This window comes from Coptis chinensis, chromosome 4, assembly GCF_015680905.1.
Source record: "Coptis chinensis isolate HL-2020 chromosome 4, ASM1568090v1, whole genome shotgun sequence".
In the NCBI taxonomy this organism is placed as follows: Eukaryota; Viridiplantae; Streptophyta; class Magnoliopsida; order Ranunculales; family Ranunculaceae; genus Coptis; species Coptis chinensis.
In genome coordinates, this window is record NC_141459.1 from 99,383,240 (window position 1) to 99,404,400 (window position 21,161).

The 21,161-nt window shown below is 35.0% G+C and overlaps 4 protein-coding genes and 2 long non-coding RNA genes across 7 annotated transcripts; 5 read left to right on the forward strand and 1 right to left on the reverse strand.

Moving 5' to 3' along the window:
• The first annotated feature begins 979 nt into the window (after positions 1-979).
• On the forward strand, positions 980-3,836 carry LOC147506145 (MATH domain and coiled-coil domain-containing protein At3g58250-like). Of its 2 annotated transcripts, XM_086558419.1 has the most exons (7): positions 980-1,064; positions 1,420-1,747; positions 1,895-2,024; positions 2,428-2,597; positions 2,773-3,051; positions 3,170-3,336; positions 3,432-3,836. In XM_086558419.1, exons 2-5 carry the CDS (start codon positions 1,717-1,719, stop codon positions 2,850-2,852), a joined length of 411 nt encoding a protein of 136 aa, XP_086414545.1. In that variant the 5' UTR covers positions 980-1,064; positions 1,420-1,716; the 3' UTR covers positions 2,853-3,051; positions 3,170-3,336; positions 3,432-3,836. The 2 variants fall into 2 exon arrangements, with proteins under 2 accessions (XP_086414545.1, XP_086414544.1); XM_086558418.1 differs by having other exon boundaries at positions 987-1,747.
• On the forward strand, positions 2,879-3,589 carry LOC147506146 (MATH domain and coiled-coil domain-containing protein At3g58410-like). The gene is made up of 3 exons (XM_086605709.1): positions 2,879-3,051; positions 3,170-3,336; positions 3,432-3,589. The coding sequence occupies exons 1-3, from the start codon at positions 2,879-2,881 to the stop codon at positions 3,587-3,589; spliced, it is 498 nt and encodes a 165-aa protein (XP_086461835.1).
• An 86-nt stretch (positions 3,837-3,922) lies between the features above and the next one.
• On the reverse strand, positions 3,923-11,551 carry LOC147506147 (peroxisome biogenesis protein 12-like). The gene is made up of 12 exons (XM_086558420.1): positions 11,308-11,551; positions 10,563-10,782; positions 10,342-10,447; positions 9,142-9,290; positions 8,730-8,890; positions 8,640-8,698; positions 7,057-7,166; positions 6,318-6,392; positions 6,143-6,229; positions 5,121-5,207; positions 4,437-4,574; positions 3,923-4,345 (listed from the first exon to the last, which is right to left on the reverse strand). Exons 2-12 carry the CDS (start codon positions 10,668-10,670, stop codon positions 4,274-4,276), a joined length of 1,152 nt encoding a protein of 383 aa, XP_086414546.1. The 5' UTR covers positions 10,671-10,782; positions 11,308-11,551; the 3' UTR covers positions 3,923-4,273.
• Positions 11,552-11,692: 141 nt separating this feature from the next.
• On the forward strand, positions 11,693-12,809 carry LOC147506148 (uncharacterized). The gene is made up of 2 exons (XR_015193590.1): positions 11,693-11,759; positions 11,854-12,809. It is a non-coding gene; the product is annotated as an uncharacterized LOC147506148 (long non-coding RNA).
• A 2,719-nt stretch (positions 12,810-15,528) lies between these two features.
• On the forward strand, positions 15,529-19,410 carry LOC147506149 (uncharacterized). The gene is made up of 3 exons (XR_015220744.1): positions 15,529-15,664; positions 18,257-18,330; positions 18,421-19,410. It is a non-coding gene; the product is annotated as an uncharacterized LOC147506149 (long non-coding RNA).
• On the forward strand, positions 16,563-18,047 carry LOC147506150 (protein FAR1-RELATED SEQUENCE 5-like). Its single transcript, XM_086604216.1, has 2 exons — positions 16,563-16,983; positions 17,242-18,047. Exons 1-2 carry the CDS (start codon positions 16,602-16,604, stop codon positions 17,988-17,990), a joined length of 1,131 nt encoding a protein of 376 aa, XP_086460342.1. The 5' UTR covers positions 16,563-16,601; the 3' UTR covers positions 17,991-18,047.
• Positions 19,411-21,161: the final 1,751 nt, after the last annotated feature.

Here is a 21,161-nt window from a genome sequence, read left to right on the forward strand (position 1 = left end):
ACAAGATAGCAAAACTATGCCTTGATTGTACATTTTTTTTCATGGGTTTGCTGTGTGTGCTCAAAATTTGAAATGAAAAAATAATAATAATAAATCAATAATAAAATTTAAAAAAAAAAAAAAAAAAAAAAACAACAAAACAACAACAACCTAAAAATATAAATATAAATAAATAAATCCTTCGTGGCAATTTGCTACCGTGTAATGTGGGATAATCGGCGGCTAAGTTTTTAGCAACATTAGATAGTATACTTGACTAATTAGATGTCCATTGTGTACGCATAATCGCATATTGCATAAGTCTCTTCTTTTCTATTCATCACTCTCTCATTCTTTTTTTTCATCACTCTCTCATTCTTTTTTTTCATCATCTTCTTTCTTTAACAAATTAATTTTTATTGATTAAAGAAAATTTTGATATTTCTATTAATTATTTCCTACTTTTCTCTATTGAAAAAAGAAGAAGAATCTTTGTTTTTGGAAGGGAATCATAAATTCATAAATCTTAACAATAATTTTGTTATTCCGATACAGTTAAAAATTCTAAATTCTCAACATTCCAGACGTGCTGCTACTGAGCAGGGACAAATCACTCCTTTTCCATTCCTCACTCTTTCATTCTTTTTTTTATCCTCTTCTCACTTTAACAAATTAATTTCTTATTTGATTAAAAGAAATTTTCATATTTCTATTGATTAGTTCTCACTTTTCCCCATTGAAAAAAATAAGATAGTTATTTGTTTTTGGAGAGACGAGAAATAAAAGTGAAAAAGAATCATAAATTCATAAATCTTAACAATATTTGGATGTGTATGTCGAATGTATAATTGGCACTGAGTATATCCGGTTTAGCCAACGTTACACGCTCATCGAGCGTGCTCAAATGACTAGTATATGTAAAAAGTCTATACTGAATACAGAGTGTATTGGGCTTGTTTATTACCCAGCCCATTGAAACCAGCCCAAAACATTTCAAACTTCCGATTTCAAAACACCAACCTCAAAACCCTAAAATGCAAAATCAACAAAAAATTTCCTACTAAGTCTCTTCAAAATGGAGAAAGGTATGATTTCAGTAAACAAATGGACAGAATCAAGCCAAGCATACTTCTTAACTCACCTTCATTCAGACCATACAAAGGGTTTATCTTCAAACTGGAATAAAGGCCCACTTTTTTGCTCTTCAATTACTGCTAAAATTTTCTTTATTTAAAGTATTAGAAATTGGGTCTCATTATTTCATTTCACTTTTCTCTCCTTCTTCTTCTGGACTGTCCAAGTTTTGGCAATTAACGCCTGACCAATTGTTCATCTCTGTCTTGGATTCTTATGTTTCTATTGTAGTGATTTTTATTATTATTTTTGATAATGAGACTGCGCCAATTTAGAACTTTAGTATTTGGAAGTTTCTACTTTCAGGAATACTTATGCGGGTGAATATAGAGTTACATGGTCTTAGTTTTCTTGGAAGAAAAGCAAGAACAGTTTCTCAAAAAGAATGCCTGGAATATAACAAGATCAAAGGCTCAAAGCAGTCTTAGTATACTTCTAGGTAAGGCAAGAGCAATACAAGAAAATGTCTCCACGTATCCTTTAAAACTTTGGGGGATTAACCAGTCACACATTAACGTTAACAAAGCTTCCACCATATAGTAGAACCAAATCCTTTGTATGCAGTTTAATTGGGTCAAGGCAGTGTTTTCTTTGTTGTGAAAGATGAATTTTATATATGAAGACGGCTTGGAAGGTACTTTTCCCTTCTTCATTAATTTTATCTAGCATAATTTGGTGCAAGTGAAGGGTGACAATATATCAGCAATGCACGGGAAAAATGCACCAAAAGCTCTTTGATGCGTATGCTTTGTTGTATAAATGTCAAACTCGTCCATTGCAGGGGTGACTAGATCAATCACAGATGCTGCTCCTTCCCATTACATCTTCAAAATTCAGTCATTTTCCGTACTTTCCAAGAACTCGATTACAAGATATGAATCTAATATCTTTGAAACCGAAGGCTACAAATGGTACTTTTTCACGAAATTTAGTAAAAATCTGTTTCTGTTTTTAATTTAAATTTTTATGGTTCTAAGCATTGTACAGAAGGGTTCACTCAGGGAACTAAAATCTTTTAGACAGCATATCACCAAATAATGTGGAGCTATGTATCCTTTCACAAACTTTCAGACTGCAAATCACTAAATAATGTGGAGCTATCTATCCTTTCACAAACTTTGAGACTGCAAATGTGAAATGTGGAGCTATTAGCTATATATATAATATTTGTTCATTTTGATACATATACAAGGATAGCTGGATGGGGAAACATACCTGACCACCTGAATCCATTTCATTTTTCTGAAAATGTTTGAAATTTTGAATACATCCATAGTTCCATATGACCATATGATTGCATATTCGTATTTGTAGGAAATTATCATTGCATCCAAGTGGAAACAAGGACATAAATGAGAAAGATCACATTTCTCTCTATTTGGCTGTAGCCGAGACCAACTCTCTTCCAACTACTTGGGAAGTAAATGTATTTTTCAGGTTTTTTTTGTATGATCATATCCGAGACAAGTATGTGAAGGTGGAAGGTAATCTCTTGTCCAATTTTCTTTTATGTAGTTTGTCATGCCAACACTTTTGCTTCACAATATTGGCAAGAATCTAAGAGAATTGTTACTGCCACTTAATTATTGCAACAATTAGACCACGCACACCCAAATTTGTGACATTGGATTTGAGCCATAATGATATTGTGATGCTCAGACAATGGACGGAGAGTTCGCCGCTTTCATGTTGAAGACAGAATGGGGCTTCCCCCAATTCATATCCCTTACAACTTTTAATTACCCTTCTAATGGATACCTTCTCAATGACACTTGTGTTTTCGGAGCTGAGGTGTTTGTTTGCAAGAATAAAGGACAAGGTGAATGTCTCTCGCTTATACTCAAGTACTGTTAACCATTCATGGAAGATTGAAAGGTTTTCACAGTTGAAGGATGATTTTTATTACTCAAGTTCTTTTATGGCTGGAGACTACAAATGGTAAATAAGTTGGAACTATCCATTCGGCTTGTGACTTCTGTCATTTTCAGCTTACGAACAAGAAGAATCTTCAACTCTTCTCCATCTTATCTTCTTCTTCGTTTCTCATTTGATTCAGGCAAATTAAGCTATATCCCAGGGGCTCTGGAATGACCAAAGATGCTAGCATTTCTGTGTATTTAGCATTGGATCGTTCAACACCATTTCCTAAAGGTCAGAAAGTGTATGTAGCCTATAAGCTTCGAGTCAGAGAACAAACCCAGAGTGAACACACTGAGAAGAAAAGTAAAATCTTAACTTACATGACTACATGATTCTCACGGAGTTTTCTCATAATGTAAGTCTGAACCCTTTGTTTTTTTTCCTTCTTTTCTTGGCAGCTAACTTTTGGTTTACTGAGCAAGGAGCTGGCTATGGCTTTCCAAATTTCGTGTCACTTGATGCTCTTAACGACAATACAAAAGGTTTCCTGCTGAAAGATGCATGCATCATTGAGGCAGAGGTTCTTGTACTTGGGACAGTTAGTAAATTTCCATAGACCCTAAACCCTAAGGGGCAAGGTCCAACACCACTCTAACCTTTTAGACTCAGTTAGAGTACAACTTAATACCTTATATTTCCTGTGACCTCGATGCCCTCAAGGTTCTCTAAATTGTTCATCTTCGTTTTCATCTTGGGTTCAGATCTATCTGATACAGACTATGAAAATATTATTTAAGCTTTTTTCGTTTTGTAAATTTGAATTGCTCTTCATGAATATATTTGCTCTTGCCAGTTATCAATCATACAATGCAGAATTTAGCCACATTATTTCTGAACTCCACGTTAGTAGCCTCCTTTTCCGCTCAAAATTACTGGTGACGAGAACATAGGTGAACACAGTCTATTATACAACCCTTGCAGAAATTTGAGATTGTCATACAAACATCCATGTTCGTTATTTTCGTAATACAAACACTTCAATTCAGTGTGTCAAGGACATCACGCTTGAGATGACTACATTATCTCAAATGAATTGATTAATTATACACCATTTCAGCAGATAACAAAGCGAAAAGGAACAATTACAAGGATGAATATTTTGACATTATTTGACATATGGTGTGTTCCTGTGTACATTTTCTGATTTTCCATCTGCGCTTCTTCGGGAGCATACCTGAGTCAGGTCCTACAAGCTAAGTATAATTGGTTTCCTAACTTCTGAGTTCTGACTGGATTATTTCTACATATCGTGAAAAAGCCTCCGTATTTGCTCAACAGTGGTAGGCATCAAGGTCACTGGACAGCGCTTATACTGTTGTGCAAACAATGAATAAATAAGATCATTTAAAGGTGAAAATTGACATGGTTCAAATTTTTGTAAGGAATGGCATGAAGTTTCCCACCTGTGATACATATCTGAATATGCATGGGTAGCAGAAGACAAACCCTGAGACTGCAACCACCGATGGATTTACACGCTTCTGCGAGCACAGGGGGCAAATTGTTCCATCGGGGTGTAATGGAATTCCCGCCTCTGCAACCTGCTTTACGTGTGTGTTTTTTCCACAGAATTGGATTTTATTAATTGGGCAATGAAATTATCTAAACTTAAAGAAATCACTATCTAATAGAAGCTAACTCTGGAATCACTAGTAGATGACACCATAACACCTAGTCGGTATAAAGATTAAGATGTCATTGGTTGCGTCTCCTACCAAACAGTAAACATGTAACAAAGTTGCAGGTTCTAAATTACTTTTCTTATTAAGAAGCACAATCTTGCAACTCAAACATTCTATGAGAGCAATTAAAAATGCAAAGATTAAAGTTGATGTGAAAGGAGACAGTAAGGAAATATGTGACAGCATGCACAACTGATTCGAGATTAAATAGGTTACATGCTCCTATATTAGCTATTGAGATTTGTTTGTGTGATCATGATTTGTTTACCAATCTTAAGCGTGTTGTGACTGCAAGACGAAAAGCATTTGATTTAGTAAATCCCTTGCTACTTGGAACATAGACCACATGAGGGAAAATGCAGAAATGTATTAAACAATATGAGTGAAAAGGTACATGACAATTACCTTTGGAGGTGGTGGCGAAGGAGGTGGTGGATATACAGTAGGAGCTGACATTCTTTCTTCCGCAGACTGGTACCACCACTCCATCATCTGTAAAATTTCAGTGGTGTGTTAGTTTCTATTAAACTTTGGAGCATCCAACTCAAAACTAATTGGTGATGAGTGGAGATGCCCAGGAACTTATATACTGTTATGCAAGGTATTCAATATACCATATGGGACTATATTCTCAACACACCCCCTCACATGTGCCGTTACTTCAGCCTAATACGTGGACAACATGCCTGGGGAACGTGGAATAAACAGGGCCCTTGGGCAAAATACAATAGCCTGCTCTAATACCATATTAAACCCTAAAGCATCCAACTCGCAACCAATTGGTGGTGAGTGGAGAAGCCCGGGAACTAATAACTTTTTAGTTTTTTTTATAAGCCCGGGAACTAATATACTGTTATGCAAGGCACTCAAAATCCAATTTGGGACTGTATTCTCAACTCTTCCAAACTTTTATGGTAGGTGACGCTAGATGAAGGAAAAGAGCAAGCCTGAGTTTAATACTTTGACTGACGAAACATCTAAACTAATCAAATGCATGCATCTCCCTTTATGTCTTTTGAACTAAACATCACCAATATTCTAATTTGATATAAGTGCAATCATCTTGCTTAATACCAGCAAAACAAACTTCCCATTGGCTCCTAGGGTCTAAGGAAAACAAAACCAATCTGACTTCCCTCCTTGATTATCCGCCCATTAAAAACAAATCAAAACAACAATCATTCATTTCCACCTATTCATCAAACAAGAAACATTTTAATGAATGACATCAACCAATGAACATTATGTTCATATGCAGTCATTCACGTGCACTATTGACATGTCTATGTCCATTGTGATAACAATTAAAGAATAGGACAGAGTGAATGCAACATGAACCGAAGAATTGTTATATAAGATATGAAAGTATTGCATTACCAACCACAGATCACACAGCAGTGTTCACAAAATAGCAATGGCACACTCACTTTGAAGAAGAACACTGCAGCAATGAGACCAGTTTGTGCATAGTCCAGTGTGGTGTACATACAACTCAATAACACTCTTTGTAATGTCTGAAAAATGAAAAAGCATTTGAACGAGAAAATTAGATAGAGCTCAAACACTATCAATCACATGTAAACTGTGTAAGATAATTTATACCTTTAACCAAGGAGGTCCACGAAGTCTCTCACGCTCCTGGCTCCTTATTTTTGAAATTCTAGAAGAAGTGTCCATCTACCTTGACATCAAAATAAATTAAAATTAAGTACAAGGTACTGAGCTTTTGGAAGGAAGGAAAACAAGTGTAAATGGCCCCATCATGTCCTATTTATGAGGATAAAGGCAACAGAAGCATAAGAACAGAAAAGCGGGGTTCTAAAGCCATGTTACCAAGACACGCCAACTTTCACTAGGTAATAATAACCCCAACGGCTACGAGATGATTTAGTAATGGGGTCATCCCTAACTACCCTAATAATTATTCAATATAGAGGTCAACATGGATAGTTGTATATCTGGTTTTCACCTTTACTAAGCCAACACCATAACAAGGAAATCATATGCCATCATCACAACACATCAAAAGGACAATCAAGTCAACATTGCCTGGGGCATCCACATTGCCAATTTTTTTCCGATAAGGGTATTATTGTCCACATAAACTTAAATTTGCAGGTGAAATATTATCACAAGTATTGTAACGAGCCCTTGGCTCATCTCCATGCAGGCCCATGAGACGACCTCAATTTAGTGTAGTAGTATCAAACATAAATTTGTGTCATGATAGTTCTCAATTCTCATAAATATGTTATCTACGTGTTTGGGATGGTAAGCAGGTAATCCAACCATAAAGTTCAATGCAATTTGAGTAAATAGAAAGCGACTGGAGAAAGCTTACCAGCTCTTGTCCTGTTGCACGACAGACATGAATGCCAAGTGCATGCAATCCAGGGGAATAAAATCCAGTAGCATCCAACAGATATAACAGCTGGTAAGCAAATGTGAGTCCTGCACCAATTTACTATAGAACTGAGAGCCTGAGACTGAGCATTCAATGGCAGATATTTGCAGAAGGTACAACTGAAAATAAAATCCAACAGAGAGACTATAACTCTTATGATTACTTAAGGGTAGCTAAGAGTGCCTAGAAATTCTCTCGATAAAAGCTTTGTTATTTCGGTGGTCTAAAGTCTTCAAAGAGTTTAGAGGATGCTTCTTTGAGGATTTTGTTGCTAGATGGGATTGTCTTATGTTGTTAGACATGGGGTGACAGTGCATGTCAGGGTTTTTTTGTTTTTTTCTTCTTATGTTTTGTTTCATCGCTTGTAAATATTTATTTTTCGGTTGTTCTCTTGTAATGTAGGCCTTCTCAGCCTACTTTTCTTTTATTAATGGAATATCACTTTTACCGAGCAAAAAAAAAAGAGTGCTTAGAAATTATTAATCCTGGTTCTCTCATCCGAGTTGATGTTCTGTACAGATACAAGTCAAATCAATGTAGAACTGTGAAGGAGATCATCCAATAGTCTTATTTTTTTGTTCAAAATTCTTTACATCATTAAACCAGAGAACTTTTGTCATGGAACTAAATTAGTGTATAAAGGTAATGCCATGCTCAAAATACAACATTGACAGGTTGTTCATGTGCATCCATAACTTTCAGAAAAGGATCATGAAAAACAATCTAAATATGAATTAGATATAATGATTAGCAAGATATTCATTAAAATCAATTCAAGAAATGATAGTTTCATTAAAACAAAGAATGGTCTGTTTTCTTCAAGATGGGGCACGAGTCGAGCTACAAATATAAAGAATGAAATTTCAACTCCTATGTCATATAAATAGAAGACATGTAAGCAACAATTACAATATGATGCATTTGATAGTCTCAGAGGAATATTAGGCCTCATGCATAATGCTTTAAGTAAAGACCTTCAACAACATATAATAGACTGCACTGAGTTTTATCATCATCAATAAGCTCCACTAGTGTAGTAACATTGGCTTAAACTCATAATCACTGCAAAACTTGCTTCCACTAAATAAGCCATTTTACAGGAGACTCAAACCCGTACCACTCGGAAACCAATTTTTTATATTTGCCTACTTTTTCCCACTATTACTTCATTACATGTTTCTTCCTACCTGTTCAAGGTTTGCCCCCTCGTAAGTCGTAACCTTTAGTGTTCCCGATTTCCCACATCAAGCAAAAAAGTTTAGAGGCCATTTCCAATTTAGCTTTGCCGAATCATTTATGACACGCCCTTCATACTATGGCAACTCCGTAATCAACTACAAATGAAACAACAATATTACATAGCCACACCTGACTAATGACTAATATGCACTTGAGAATAATATGTAAGATCTAGATACTCATACAACAAGGATATTAAAATGATGTGAGTGAGTTTACTGTTTGAAAGCAAACCAAAATAATCCTTCAAACTGATGTAGCTTATAAACAGCGAAATGTACCTTCATTGCCTGCATGTATCCATGGGTAGCAAGCACCAATAATTGCCTCAATCCTCTTCTGAATGCGTGTCCATCGCATGAACCTTCGAACTCAAAGTTCCTGACGTAACATGAGAAGTTTCACCGCTATCAAAATAGTCAGAATCATCAAATCTCACATCACTGGGTCCCCATAGACTAGCTTGAAGTGTAGCTTCCCTCTCTTTGTTGTAGATAGAATGCAACTTTGATTTAAAATATGGCAGAACAACCTACAAGATCAAGTAGATACTGAATATCAATGTGTGAACTTGAATGGGGGAATACGCATACACATACATAGAAATATGCATGCTCCAAAAGATTGTAAGCAAATTAGAGAATAGAGTTTATTCCAGGAAGCAAAGGCAAAAACTATCACAATAATGAAATACAATCTAAAAAGTAAAAAAGATATGTAAAAGCGAGACTGCAAAATGCTACAAAAAGGCGCAACAGAGATTGCTAAAGAAGAAGGTTGTACCAGAAATGCAACAGAGAGGACTCTTTGGTGCTTCCCTAGTCCCGAATGATGAAGGCTATCACCTGCTTTTGTACGAGAATTGTCCTTGCTCACTTTTAACTTCACTGCTCTCCTTCGCAAGCCATACAGAGACTCGGCAAAAGAAGCCTCTGCAAACAAGTTCGTAAACCAGAAAACAAGTGTGAAACATCAAGTGAGGTAATGACTCCAAGTTGGGAACTCTATTCAACCAATTCATCCTTATCAAAACCAACCAACTCAAATATTATTGGAAAGGAAATCAAACTCCCAAATCCCAATAACTAGATCTCAGCCAAGTCACTGTTCAACAATCTTTACATAAAATACATTGATGACATGCATATGACAACATGACCAAGTGCTAAATCACACATGGATGACATATATAGAAGAGCAGTAATAATCGACATGAATGATGTGGACATGACAATATGTCGATAGTTGATATATCAACTCTCACTAAGAATTTGTCATGCACCTATTGGTCACCTTATACCTTGCACAATTCTAATACATGTTTTCGTTCATCAAGCACATAAGTTTTTGTGGCTCAGCAGTTGTGTGACACGGTCATACTGTGGGAGGTCGTGGGTTCAAACCGAAAGCAGTGACTAGGGAGTTTAATTACTCGTGCAACGATGGCTCTTCGATAGTCAATACGTTCTGGGGCTGGTGCTCTTGAGACACGGTGACATGGTTTCCGAGCAGTCGAATAGTTTCTGAACCAAAACGTGCTCCTAGAAGTCGTATATTTGTTGTCAATGTCCAAGACAAACAACGTTCGATGAGATCCACTTTGTGGATTTCCAAGAAGTAAACTACATATTTAGCTAGAGCAATGCTAAAGCAGGCTACCCACCTTGCGAATTCCATACACGTCACCTCAAAAAAAATGTCTTGGGATTCAACAATGTACTTCATAGTTCAAATACCAAGAGCAAAATCATTTCTTTTAGTGATGTGGCATGTATGAAATTCACAAAGTGGGTTGCCTTCTAGCTTTGCTCTAATCCTCGTTCGAAAATCCCAACGAACTCTTTGAAACTTTAATACCAAAATTAAGAGGATATGCAGTCGGCTAAACAAACAAAACAATGGGTAATCTCTAAAACACCTGAAAACACAAGCAATAACTCAAAATTAACAAAACATACAGCATAACTAGAAGAAAAAACAAACCTGTAGTTCTCAAGCTATGAGTTTCAAGGACCAACATCAACAATGCAAAGAACTCATCATCATAATCCAACACTTTATGTAGAAAAGGTCTTCTCAAAGCCAAAACCTGCATCAAACCAACCAAAAAAAACAATTACCCAAACCTTAAATTAACTAAAAACATCCAAAAATCATAAATTTAAAAGAATCCACACAAGTAAAAAAAAATTAGTGAGACTTACACCAATGGAGTATGTTAAAGCAGCTCTTAGACTTGCTGGAAGTTGTTGTGCTGCTGCCATTTCAAAGAAAGTGGGACGAACCCCTTGTCCACCCACTTGAAACAACATCGTTTTTGAGATGAAAGCTAGATTTGAAGTTTGATTAAGTGTTGGGGTTTTTGAGGAATGAGCTCAACGAAGAAAAGAAAGAAGAGTGTTTTATGAAATTCGAGTTTTGTACCTAGTCACAGAGTTGGAATTCGGCATCAATTCGGCAAAGCAGAAATCGTTAATTCGTACAAATTCGTTAAAAAAATCGGAAAAAATGGGGAAAGCCCATAAATAATTAAAACATAAAAGTTTTATGGGCAGTGTGTGATTGTGTGATTGTGCATCATCATGTTACGGTTCCTTGGAGCATATATCAAATTCCAAATTTACAAATATATATATCTAAAGTCTTGTTATCTCAACTTTATTTTCGGATAGTAGTTGAAAGTGTTGTTCCAGAATGGGTATGTCTATGTCCATCTGAACACGTTTCCTTCTGTGTCCTATGGACAATAAAATATCTTCAAACTTCATATTTATGCTGTCTAGTTTACAGCATAGTTTCTCATCACTGCACAGTTTCAACTTACTGAAAGTGTACTAACATTTGGGTTTCCTACAGTGTGAAAATACAGGACATACAACTATTCACTGATCATCTTGTCGTATATGAGTGTAAAAATGGTCTTCCTAATGTGAGTATATATAACCTTACCGCCGAGGGGCAGCTAATCAGTAGCTTACAGCAAAGCCGGCCTGGTGATTTTATTGATCCTATATGCTCGGTGGAATCTTCAGAATCTCAGTTTTCTTCAAGCATATTACGGTTTTCGTACAGTTCAATGAGGACACCTCCATCTGTATATGATTATGACATGAACACTGGCATTTCTGTTCTCAAAAAAGTCAAAACAGTAAGCGATCTGCTTATTTTCTGAATACTTTCTAGAACCTTCTGTAACTTATTCTGTTTTTCTCGTGGTTATCTTGTGCTTCGCCCAAACTAATCCCAGATTTCTACTCTTCTGTAACTTATTCTGTTTTTCTCGTGGTTACCTTGTGCTTCACCCAACCTAATCCCAGATTTCTACTTTGTGTAGGTAAAAATTCCTACAGTGTTTAATGATTCATCCTCAGTTGGCCATGGCATATGATGCACCAAATCTGGTATCAACATTCATATAAACTGTACTCACTCAAAAGTCAACTGTAGGGCACAACACAAAACTAACCTTGTTTCTGTTTGCGTTAATTCCTGCAGAAATGCCATGTGCATTCCCTTGCAAAAGGACCAAGTGCTATCACAGCACAACGCAGGGTATCGGAAGCACAGGACACCGGCTTTACCTTCTTGGGTTGTAGGATCACTGGCGTAGGGACTGCCATCTTAGGAAGGTCCTTATTCTAGGGTGGTGTTTATTATGAGTTTCATGTCTAGTGTTGTACTTCCTCAAGGATGGGATGACTGGGGTGAGCCGAGCAATCATAGGTACGCCCAAACTAATCCCAAATTTCTACTTTGTGTAGGTAAAAGTTCCTACAGCGTTTAATGATTCATCCTCAGTTGGCCATGCCATATGATGCACCAAATCTGGTATCAACATTCATATAAACTGTACTCACTCAAAAGTCTTGCTTTTGTAAATTGTCGTTACAGAACTGTGTTTTATGCGTTCCGGAAGGGGCAATTGGTCACTCAAAAGATATGATCATGTTACGACTAAGAAAAAAAATCCCAATATATATGAACTCACAGACCACCCAGCAAAAACAGTCAGGATCAAAGAGAAAGTTGAAAGCAAAAATCCCAAAATATATATGACACAATCATAGTTTCACATGATTTCACATATAAACAAATTGCAACATATTTAGTTACTCATAGTTTCATGTTCAATCACCCAAAAAAACATCTCCTTATATTCAAATATCTGTGTTTGTGTTCGTTATATATTGATATTCATCATTTTCAACCAAAACTAAACTTATTTGTCCGCTAATACAGTTATAATACCCATTGCTCAACCTAGAGAAAGCATGCAGAACCTGATATGCGTTCAGGCTATAAGTAATACACATCAAACTTTTATAATAATAATTAAAAAAAACAAAACAAAAAAAGGCAAAATTCTAACCTTATACTTATTCTCAGCAACCCACTCTTGATACTGCTTCAAAAAAATCTTATACCTCTCAACTATATGACTCTTCCTCCAATTTATCCTTATTCGCAGCAACCCACACTTGATACTGCTTAAAAAAAAACCTTATACCTCTCAACAAAGCCCTTCATATATATAGAGAGAAATTGGTGTTTGATTTCGATTGCAAGAGAAATTAGTGTTTGATTTCGATTGGAATTGGTGGGTGTTTGATTTAGGGGCATTTAGTAAATATTTCAAACTCAAAGGAGGGATGGCTAAATAATAACAAAAGAGAGATTTAAATTTGACTACTCAAGAGTTGAGAGGCTTCCGATAGACCCGGCTAATATAGTCTAGAGATATCCTCCAAATAATTGCAATTTAGAAAATAAAATATTAAAAAAAAAAATAATAGAAAGCTATCGGTAAACATTGAGAATTAGGAGATTTTTACCGTTTTTATTGTTTATTCCTTTTGGAATTCATTTGGAATTCAGTAACCTATCAATTCCGAGACTTTTTAGATTTTTTTGAAAAAATCGGAAATTTTTGTGAATTTTTGTGACTATGGTTTTAGATAGTTCAAAGTATCGACATAAGTGCCAATTATTTATATGTATCGGTATTTATTGATATTTTGGAACGCTTCAAATCTACAAATATCGACATGCCAATTACACCAACCATGGTAAGATATCGTGCTAATTACTCAAACACTTCAACAAATGTTGTACTATTTGTGAATTGTGATGAATGTTGTGGTATTTTGTACTGCCGTCCTACCCAACATACCGGATAGATATGGTTCTTCTATGACAATTTTACCATTTAACCCAGGAGAGGGGGTAGGGTATCGATATCTAACTGATGTATATATATTTGTATTCAGGCCTAGGAAAATAAGTGGGAAATTGGTAGAGGTGTATAGGCCAAATTTGTTACCAAGTTTCTAATATATGTCATCAATTAATATTTTTGATATTTTGGACATTTTTGGGCTGAGTCGATGACCTGGTATAAGCAATGTAAGGTCATGTTTATTCTCAGATTCTCTCTATTTGCAATTCTTTGTTAAATAAATCTATTGAAGTTTCAAGTTTAAAATGTAAGACTACTATTCAATAAAGAAAAAAAAAAGAAAAAGTTGGGATCATATGAAATAACGTAAACAAATCAATAAGATGTTGTGAGAACAAATAAATAAAAAAGATATAACAATTTTTATTAGTATATATTAATCGTAGAAGGTCTCATATTCGAACTTTGTTTAGGGCTCCCGATTATCTTGAGTTGCCCCTACTTATCTAAATTATTTTTTTGCATTTTATGGGTTTTCCCTATAATCTCTCTTTCTTTCTATATTTGTTTTATTTGGTGTAGAATGATTCTGCATTCTCACTCTCTATTTGTAATTTTTTGAAACTTTAATACCAAAATTAAGAGGATATGCAATCTGCTAAACAAACAAAACAATGGGTAATCTCTAAAACACCTGAAAACACAAGCCATAACTCAAAATTAACAAAACAGACAGCATAACAAGAAGAAAAAACAAACATGTAGTTCTCAAGCTATGAGTTTCAAGGACCAACATCAACAATGCAAAGAACTCATCATCATAATCCAACACTTTAGTAGAAAAGGTCTTCTCAAAGTCAAAACCTGCATCAAACCAACCAAAAAAACAATTACCCAAACCTTAAATTGACTAAAAACATCCAAAAATCCTAAATTTAAAAAAACCCACGCAAGTAAAAAACAAAAAGGTGATACTTACACCAATGGAGTATGTTAAAGTAGCTCTTAGACTTGCTGGAAGTTGGTGTGCTACTGCCATTTCAAAGAAAGTGGGACGAACCCCTTGTCCACCCACTTGAAACAACATCTTTTTTGAGATGAAAGCTAGATTTGAAGTTTGATTAAGTGTTGGGGATTTTGAGGGAAGAACAGAAGAAGAGTGTTTTATGAAATTCGAGTTTTGGACATAGTCACAAAGTCGGAATTCGGCATCAATTCGGTGAAGAAGAAATCGTTAATTTGTACAAATTCGTTAAAAAAATCGAAAAAAAAATGGGGAAAGCCATCAATAATTAAAACATAAAATAGTATTAAGTGTGTGATATTGTGAGTGTGCATCATGTTAACATGTTATGGTTACTTCAAGCACATATCAAATTCCAAATTATATATATATATATATATATATATATATATATATATATATATATATATATATATATAAAGTTTTGTTATATCTTACAATATCCTCCAAATAATTGCATTTTAGAAAATAAAATATTAAAAAAAATTTATAGATTACTATCCATTATAAAAAATAAAAAAAAAAAAAAGGGAAAAAATCGGTAAACATTGAGAATTAGGAGATTTTTAACGTTTTTATTGTTTATTCATTTTTTTTTTTTAAAAATGGGAGATTTTTGTGACTTGTGGTTTTGGATAGTTCAAAGTATCGACATAAGTGTCGTCAGTTTATATGTATCGGTATTTATTGATATTTTGGCTTCAAATCTGAAAAGAGTGGTGATATAAAAAGATCGATCTGTTGGAAATACAGCACAGTCTTTTTGAGATATCCATTCCAAGGGCCCACCATTTTTTCTTAATTAGAAAAAAAGACATGCGCCAAAAATACTATCGTCATCTCTTTGACTATCTCATAATAAAAAAGAAAACTAAACAAAACACAAAATAACCAAAAAAAAATTAAAAAATTAAAAAACAAAGAGAAAACAAACAAACAAACAAACAAACAAAAGAGAAACAAATTGTTCGTTCTCCACGAAGTCTGACGAAGATGAACCAAAACTCTCCCTCACTTCTCTCTACCCTTTTCTCTTAAGATCTCTTTTAGAATTGTGTTGCTGCCACATTGCTGCTTTTGATGTTCGTTGTTGTTGTTACTGAGAGGTGATTTTCTAAAATTGATTTCTAGTATTTTCAATCATTTTTTTCCTTTTTATTTTCCCTTACAATTAAATTTTTAATCCACTTCTAAAGTTTGCATTGCTTATTTTTTCTTGTTTCTACAACCCAATTTTGTTATTGTCCAGTGTGCCGTAACAAATTGTTTTTGTATGCTATAACAAATTTATTTAATGGAGCAACCATATCAAATAACTAGCGAAATATGTAGCGATTTCATAGATTGTTGTTCTGAGGAAGACATTATCAAATGTGCTAGTGACAAGAAAGAAAACCATGGTCTATATGAAGAAGATGTGGATCCTGATTTTGGAAAAATTATTGAAGGTGATGACAGTAATGCTGAAAACAATGAAAATAGTTGTGGAGGAGTTGAAATGGATGAGGGCAATGAAGATATGATGAATGGAGTACGACCTTGTGTTGGCATGCAGTTCGATTCTCCTATCGAGGCCTATAATTTTTACAATTATTATGCACGAAGGATGGGATTCAGTATCAGAAGAAACTTTACAGCTAAATCTCAGCGCACCAATGAAATTATAGCTCGGTCATTCTGTTGTTCCCTCGAAGGTTTTTGCAACACTGCTAGATCAATACCTGTTGGGCGGAGACAAAGGAATAGATCTGATACGAGAATTGGTTGCAAGGCAGTCATGTTTATTAGAAGAAAAAAGAATGAGAAATTTTGGGTTGTTACTCGAGTTAGAGAGGATCGGAGCACAATCACAAACTTGCAACTCCAAACAAGAGGCACAAGTTTCGGTCTTTGAGGAAGGTACCGGAAGCACAAGAAAATATGTTGGTGAATGCAAAATTAGCCGGGATTAAAACCAATCTTATGTTACGTTTTATGGGTTCACTGAAAGAGATGCTCGAAACGTTTTTGGTAAAATTCGGCAACGCGAGCTTCGAGTTGGAGATGCAGAATCTGTTCTTGAATTCTTTGAGCGACAACAAATGGACAACCCCTCATTCTTCTACTCAATCCAAATGGATACAGAAGGCCAAACGAAGATGGGTTGATGCACGGTCAAGGATGGATTATCACTATTTTGGAAATGTTGTTTGCTTTGACCCTACGTACGGGATGAATCGGTATGGCATGCCATTCATCCCAATTGTAGGTGTCAACCATCATTACCAAACAACAATATTTGGTGGTGCGTTGCTTTTCAATAAATGCATGGAGTCTTTTGAATGGGTCATCAGGACATGGATGAGGGCAATGAATGGTAAACAACCAAAAGTGATTCTGACAGATCAAGAATCAGCAATTGGGGGAGCTATTGCAAAAGAGTTGCAAGGTACGCGTCATCATTTTTGTATATGGCATATTACTAGAAATGCAGTCCAGAATATGGCTCATGTGATTAATTCAAATGAGAATTTTTGGGGTGACTTTAATAAATGTTTATATGGATACAAGACTATTGAAAAGTTTGAGCTTGGTTGGAAAAAGATGATTGCCAGGTACGAGTTAGGAGAAAATAAGTGGTTGAGCAGGCTATATGAAAAGCGAGAGAAATGGGCCTCTATTTATGCACGTGACATTTTTTGTGCATCCATGTATACCACCCAACGAAGTGAAAGTATTAATGCGTATTTTGATGGCTACTTGCAAAGATCTTTGCCTTTATCCACATTTATGAAACAGTTTGAAATGGCTGTAATAGCTAGGCGAGAGGCGGAAAATGATGAAGACTACGAAATCAACTATACGAATCGTCCTTTGAGATTTTCAATGGTAATTGAGAAGGAAGCAGCAAATGTTTACACAAAAGAAATGTTTGCAAGTTTTCAGAAAGAACTTCTTGATGGTTTTTCCTACCATCAAAACAAAGTTGAGGAAATTGGTTCAATGTCCACTTTTCATGTGTGGAGGGAAGAGCATGAGCAAGCTTTTCGAACTGTTGCATTAGATTCTAGTGATAATTCTGTCAAGTGTAGTTGTTTGATGTTTGAATTTGCGGGGTACTTGTGTAGACATATCATGAAGATATTTGTAGTTATAGACATTTTGCACCTTCCACCTAGGTACATACTGAAAAGATGGACTAAAGATGCCAAGTCTAGAACAGTTACAAACAAAGATGGAGATGAAATGGTGGCTGATTGTCATGAGACAGTTACAGTAAGATTTAGCCAACTCTGTCATGAAGCCGTTAATGTAGCAACTAAAAGTGCATTCTCTGTCAAAGTTTACAAGATTGCGATAGAGGGATTTTACAAGATTTTAAAAGAAGTTGAAGCTGTGCTAAAAAAATGTGGAAATCAGCCCTATGAAGCAAATTGGAAGTGCACCTATTGAAGATTCTTGCCAAAAGAAATCAGGAATTCGTGTGGGCAGAACGAAACCATTGATTGATCCACCTATCATAAAGCATAAAGGTCGACCTGGAAGAAAAAAATCATGGGTTGACAATATCGGGAAGAAGACAAGTAGTGTGAAACCCAAACAGGCAAAAACTGCTAAGAAAGTCACCAGGTTTAACTTGTAGATTTTCTTATCCGTTGCTATGTTTAGTTAATTTATTATCTTAATACTTAAGTAGTTTGGATTGCTAATTTGTGCAGTGATCGTGAGTCTCCTTCAGGTTCAAAATCCAATGACATGCCTATTGGTAAACCTAAAAGGAGAAAGAAAGTTAGTAAGTGATTAAGATTTTGGACTAAACATCCTTTCTTCTCTGTGGCATTTTGTGGTTCATTTATACTAAAGTACTATCAACTTGTTTTAGGCCAAAATGTTAATGATTCTGCTACAGCAACAAACAATCAGCTTGAGACTTCTATGTAACATATTGGTTCGTCTGGTCCAACAAAAAATATGCATGTTAGTGGCGGTTCCAATATAATGTGGAAATCCATCAATCTGAGCAGGTATGGGGCTAGGAATTTAATTGGGTTTTTGTGATGTTTTCTTAAATTTTTATAAACATATCTTTTAAGTGCTTTGTATGTTTAGGAATTAACATCAACTAATGGTATCATAAACATCGACCTTAATGATCCCGTTGAGGTGATACACTTACGTACTGCCTTACCAAACTTATTATTTTTACTTGTTTTATATACATAAGGAATTTTCCACCGTAATACACTTATAATATTATAGTCATGACCAATAATATTTGTAGGTTTTATGGACCTGAGTTGGTGAAAAAAAACATCGTCCACATACAACATTTTGGCTTTGTGTAGTGGGAAGAACGATAATTGCGTTTATGTTCCTCATCATTTTGTAATTGTGATATATGTAAAAGAAAATAGCAATGGGAGGTGTTCTAAACATTTTTTTGCTAACCTCTGATTTTTTTTGCTAACATTGTGATATATGTAAATGATTTCTTGTAAGAAGCCAACAAATGGTGTGTATCTGTTTCATAGATATGCCAGAATACAAAAGTTGATTAGCTTCGTTCCTGTTCCGACCTTTTTGTACAATTAAATTAAAATCAGTGTTATCTATGAATTATGAGTGCTTACAGATAAAGATTTAACTAATGAGCAACACATATACATTGTCGTAAGAACATAATACAGTGTCATAACAACTACATTTGGTCTCATAGAAAGTGCCACTCAGTGCAACTGGAATTCTGCCACGTACTACCACTACACTATATGCTTGTGTTCCACCACTATATATTACCATCATTTTCTTGTGTTTTATTACCTTCTACCATTTTAATATTCTATTGAACCTTTAATATCGTTCCACTATGTCAATTTCTCTGACTTAGACCCTAGTCTCCTCTATCGACTTCCACCACCACATCCACCATTCCAATTACTTCTACCACCGTGACGTTAGCTTTGCCACCTTGTTTGACTTTGTGAATTAGGGAGAACAATAGTTGCATTTATTTTTTCCTCATTATTTGTAATTCTAAATGTGTAATAGAATATAGCCATGAGAAGTGTTTTATAACTCCAACTTTGGTAGCTAGGCCATTTTTGAAAGACCCTATTTTGATGTCTGCCTTTTGCCCTAAACTCATTGTTTTTTAATCAATTGAACTAATCAATAGTACTTAAAAATACATACTTAACTAGTGAGCAACTCTAGGAGAATAATTATATGCCGGGCTAGCTGTACTTGGCAACTTGGGATTAAAATTGGATGTTAGCAAGTATAAATGTGATAAGAACATAGTACAATGTTATAAAAAAAATTCATATGTAACAACACCAGTTTTACTACCATGCGAACGTAACACACTGTCGTAAAAAGAAATTATGCATCTGACGAACTCATACGCTTAAATTTCCATAATCTAAAATTACATTGTCACATCAACATCTAATGTGGTAGACAGTGTCACTCAGTGCAATTGAAATTCGACCATCACTACCCCATTTTCTTGTGTTTTACCACTATTTCAACCATTTTTTGTGTTGTACTACCATGATAAATATTTTTCTTACTTATTCTACGACTCTTTAGACTTCCATCACCATTTCTCTGACTTTGACCTCGGTCTACTCAACTCCCACCACCACATCCACCATTTCAGTGTCTTTTGCCACCGTTACATTATTATCCATACCTTGTGATCCAATTCCATATTGAGCTATTCTACAGCACCAATAAAATGTCATCTTAATAATCCTAAAAGAAAATAAGAGCGTTAGTTATGTTATTTTGTATTATATAAACAATGCTTAAAATTGCTACAGATTTTACCTAAGAAATTAGTATAGTAGATTTAGTGATGAAATACTACCACCACTATTGGTATTTTTCTTGTGTTCCACCACCATTACCATCAATTTCTTGTATTCCACTATCACACCCACCAAACTTTTTCTTGAATTCCACTACAATTCCCTTAAAATATGACTCTCACTTTAACTCTTGGACATGATGTAATTATTTTCCTAATATCTACGAAAGCCTCACAATTTCAAACAAGGATCTTAGTGGATTCGAACCACCATCTTCTTTGAATATATACATGCAAAAATTGATTTCTAATTCCAAGAGCTCTACCATTTTGAGCTAAAGATCCACTTTGGAGTTGTGTTTTTTTTTTCCAGTAACACACTGTTTTATATACAACAACACCAGTTTTATTGTCGTGAGAACATAACACACTGTCGTAAAAAGAATCTATACATCCGATGAACTCATACGCTTAAATTGCCACAATAAAAAATAATTACATTGTCACAGCAACATCTAATGTCGTAGACACTGCCACTTGGTGCAATTAAAATTCCACCAGTACTACCCTATTTTGTGTTGAGAACACCTGCCAAAATTTCCATTACGCCAATGATAAGAAACGAATTTTACCTCGCCAAAGGCAATTTAACTGATAAAATAGACAGTAACAAGACCAACAATACCAATATTAATTATGTACTCCAATTTGGAACAAGAAAATAAACAGTTTAGAATACTGTTTATTTAGAATACTCATTTATTTATGTACAATGCCAGAATTTATTTAGAATACTCATTTATTTATATGAT

Coding starts and splice junctions, on each gene's coding strand:
- LOC147506145 (XM_086558419.1), top strand. CDS start 1,717: ATGAATTTTATATATGAAGACGGCTTGGAAG. Junction 1,748..1,894: donor ATATGAAGACGGCTTGGAAG/GTACTTTTCCCT, acceptor CGTCCATTGCAG/GGGTGACTAGATCAATCACA. Junction 2,025..2,427: donor GAAACCGAAGGCTACAAATG/GTACTTTTTCAC, acceptor TCGTATTTGTAG/GAAATTATCATTGCATCCAA.
- LOC147506146 (XM_086605709.1), top strand. CDS start 2,879: ATGACACTTGTGTTTTCGGAGCTGAGGTGTTTGTTTGCAAGAATAAAG. Junction 3,052..3,169: donor ATGGCTGGAGACTACAAATG/GTAAATAAGTTG, acceptor CATTTGATTCAG/GCAAATTAAGCTATATCCCA. Junction 3,337..3,431: donor TGAACACACTGAGAAGAAAA/GTAAAATCTTAA, acceptor TTTTCTTGGCAG/CTAACTTTTGGTTTACTGAG.
- LOC147506147 (XM_086558420.1), bottom strand. CDS start 10,670: ATGTTGTTTCAAGTGGGTGGACAAGGGGTTCGTCCCACTTTCTTTGAA. Junction 8,891..9,141: donor TCCTCTCTGTTGCATTTCTG/GTACAACCTTCT, acceptor TTGATCTTGTAG/GTTGTTCTGCCATATTTTAA. Junction 5,208..6,142: donor CTGCAGTGTTCTTCTTCAAA/GTGAGTGTGCCA, acceptor GAAATTTTACAG/ATGATGGAGTGGTGGTACCA.
- LOC147506150 (XM_086604216.1), top strand. CDS start 16,602: ATGCAGAATCTGTTCTTGAATTCTTTGAGCGACAACAAATGGACAACC. Junction 16,984..17,241: donor AGCTATTGCAAAAGAGTTGC/AAGGTACGCGTC, acceptor ACATTTTTTGTG/CATCCATGTATACCACCCAA.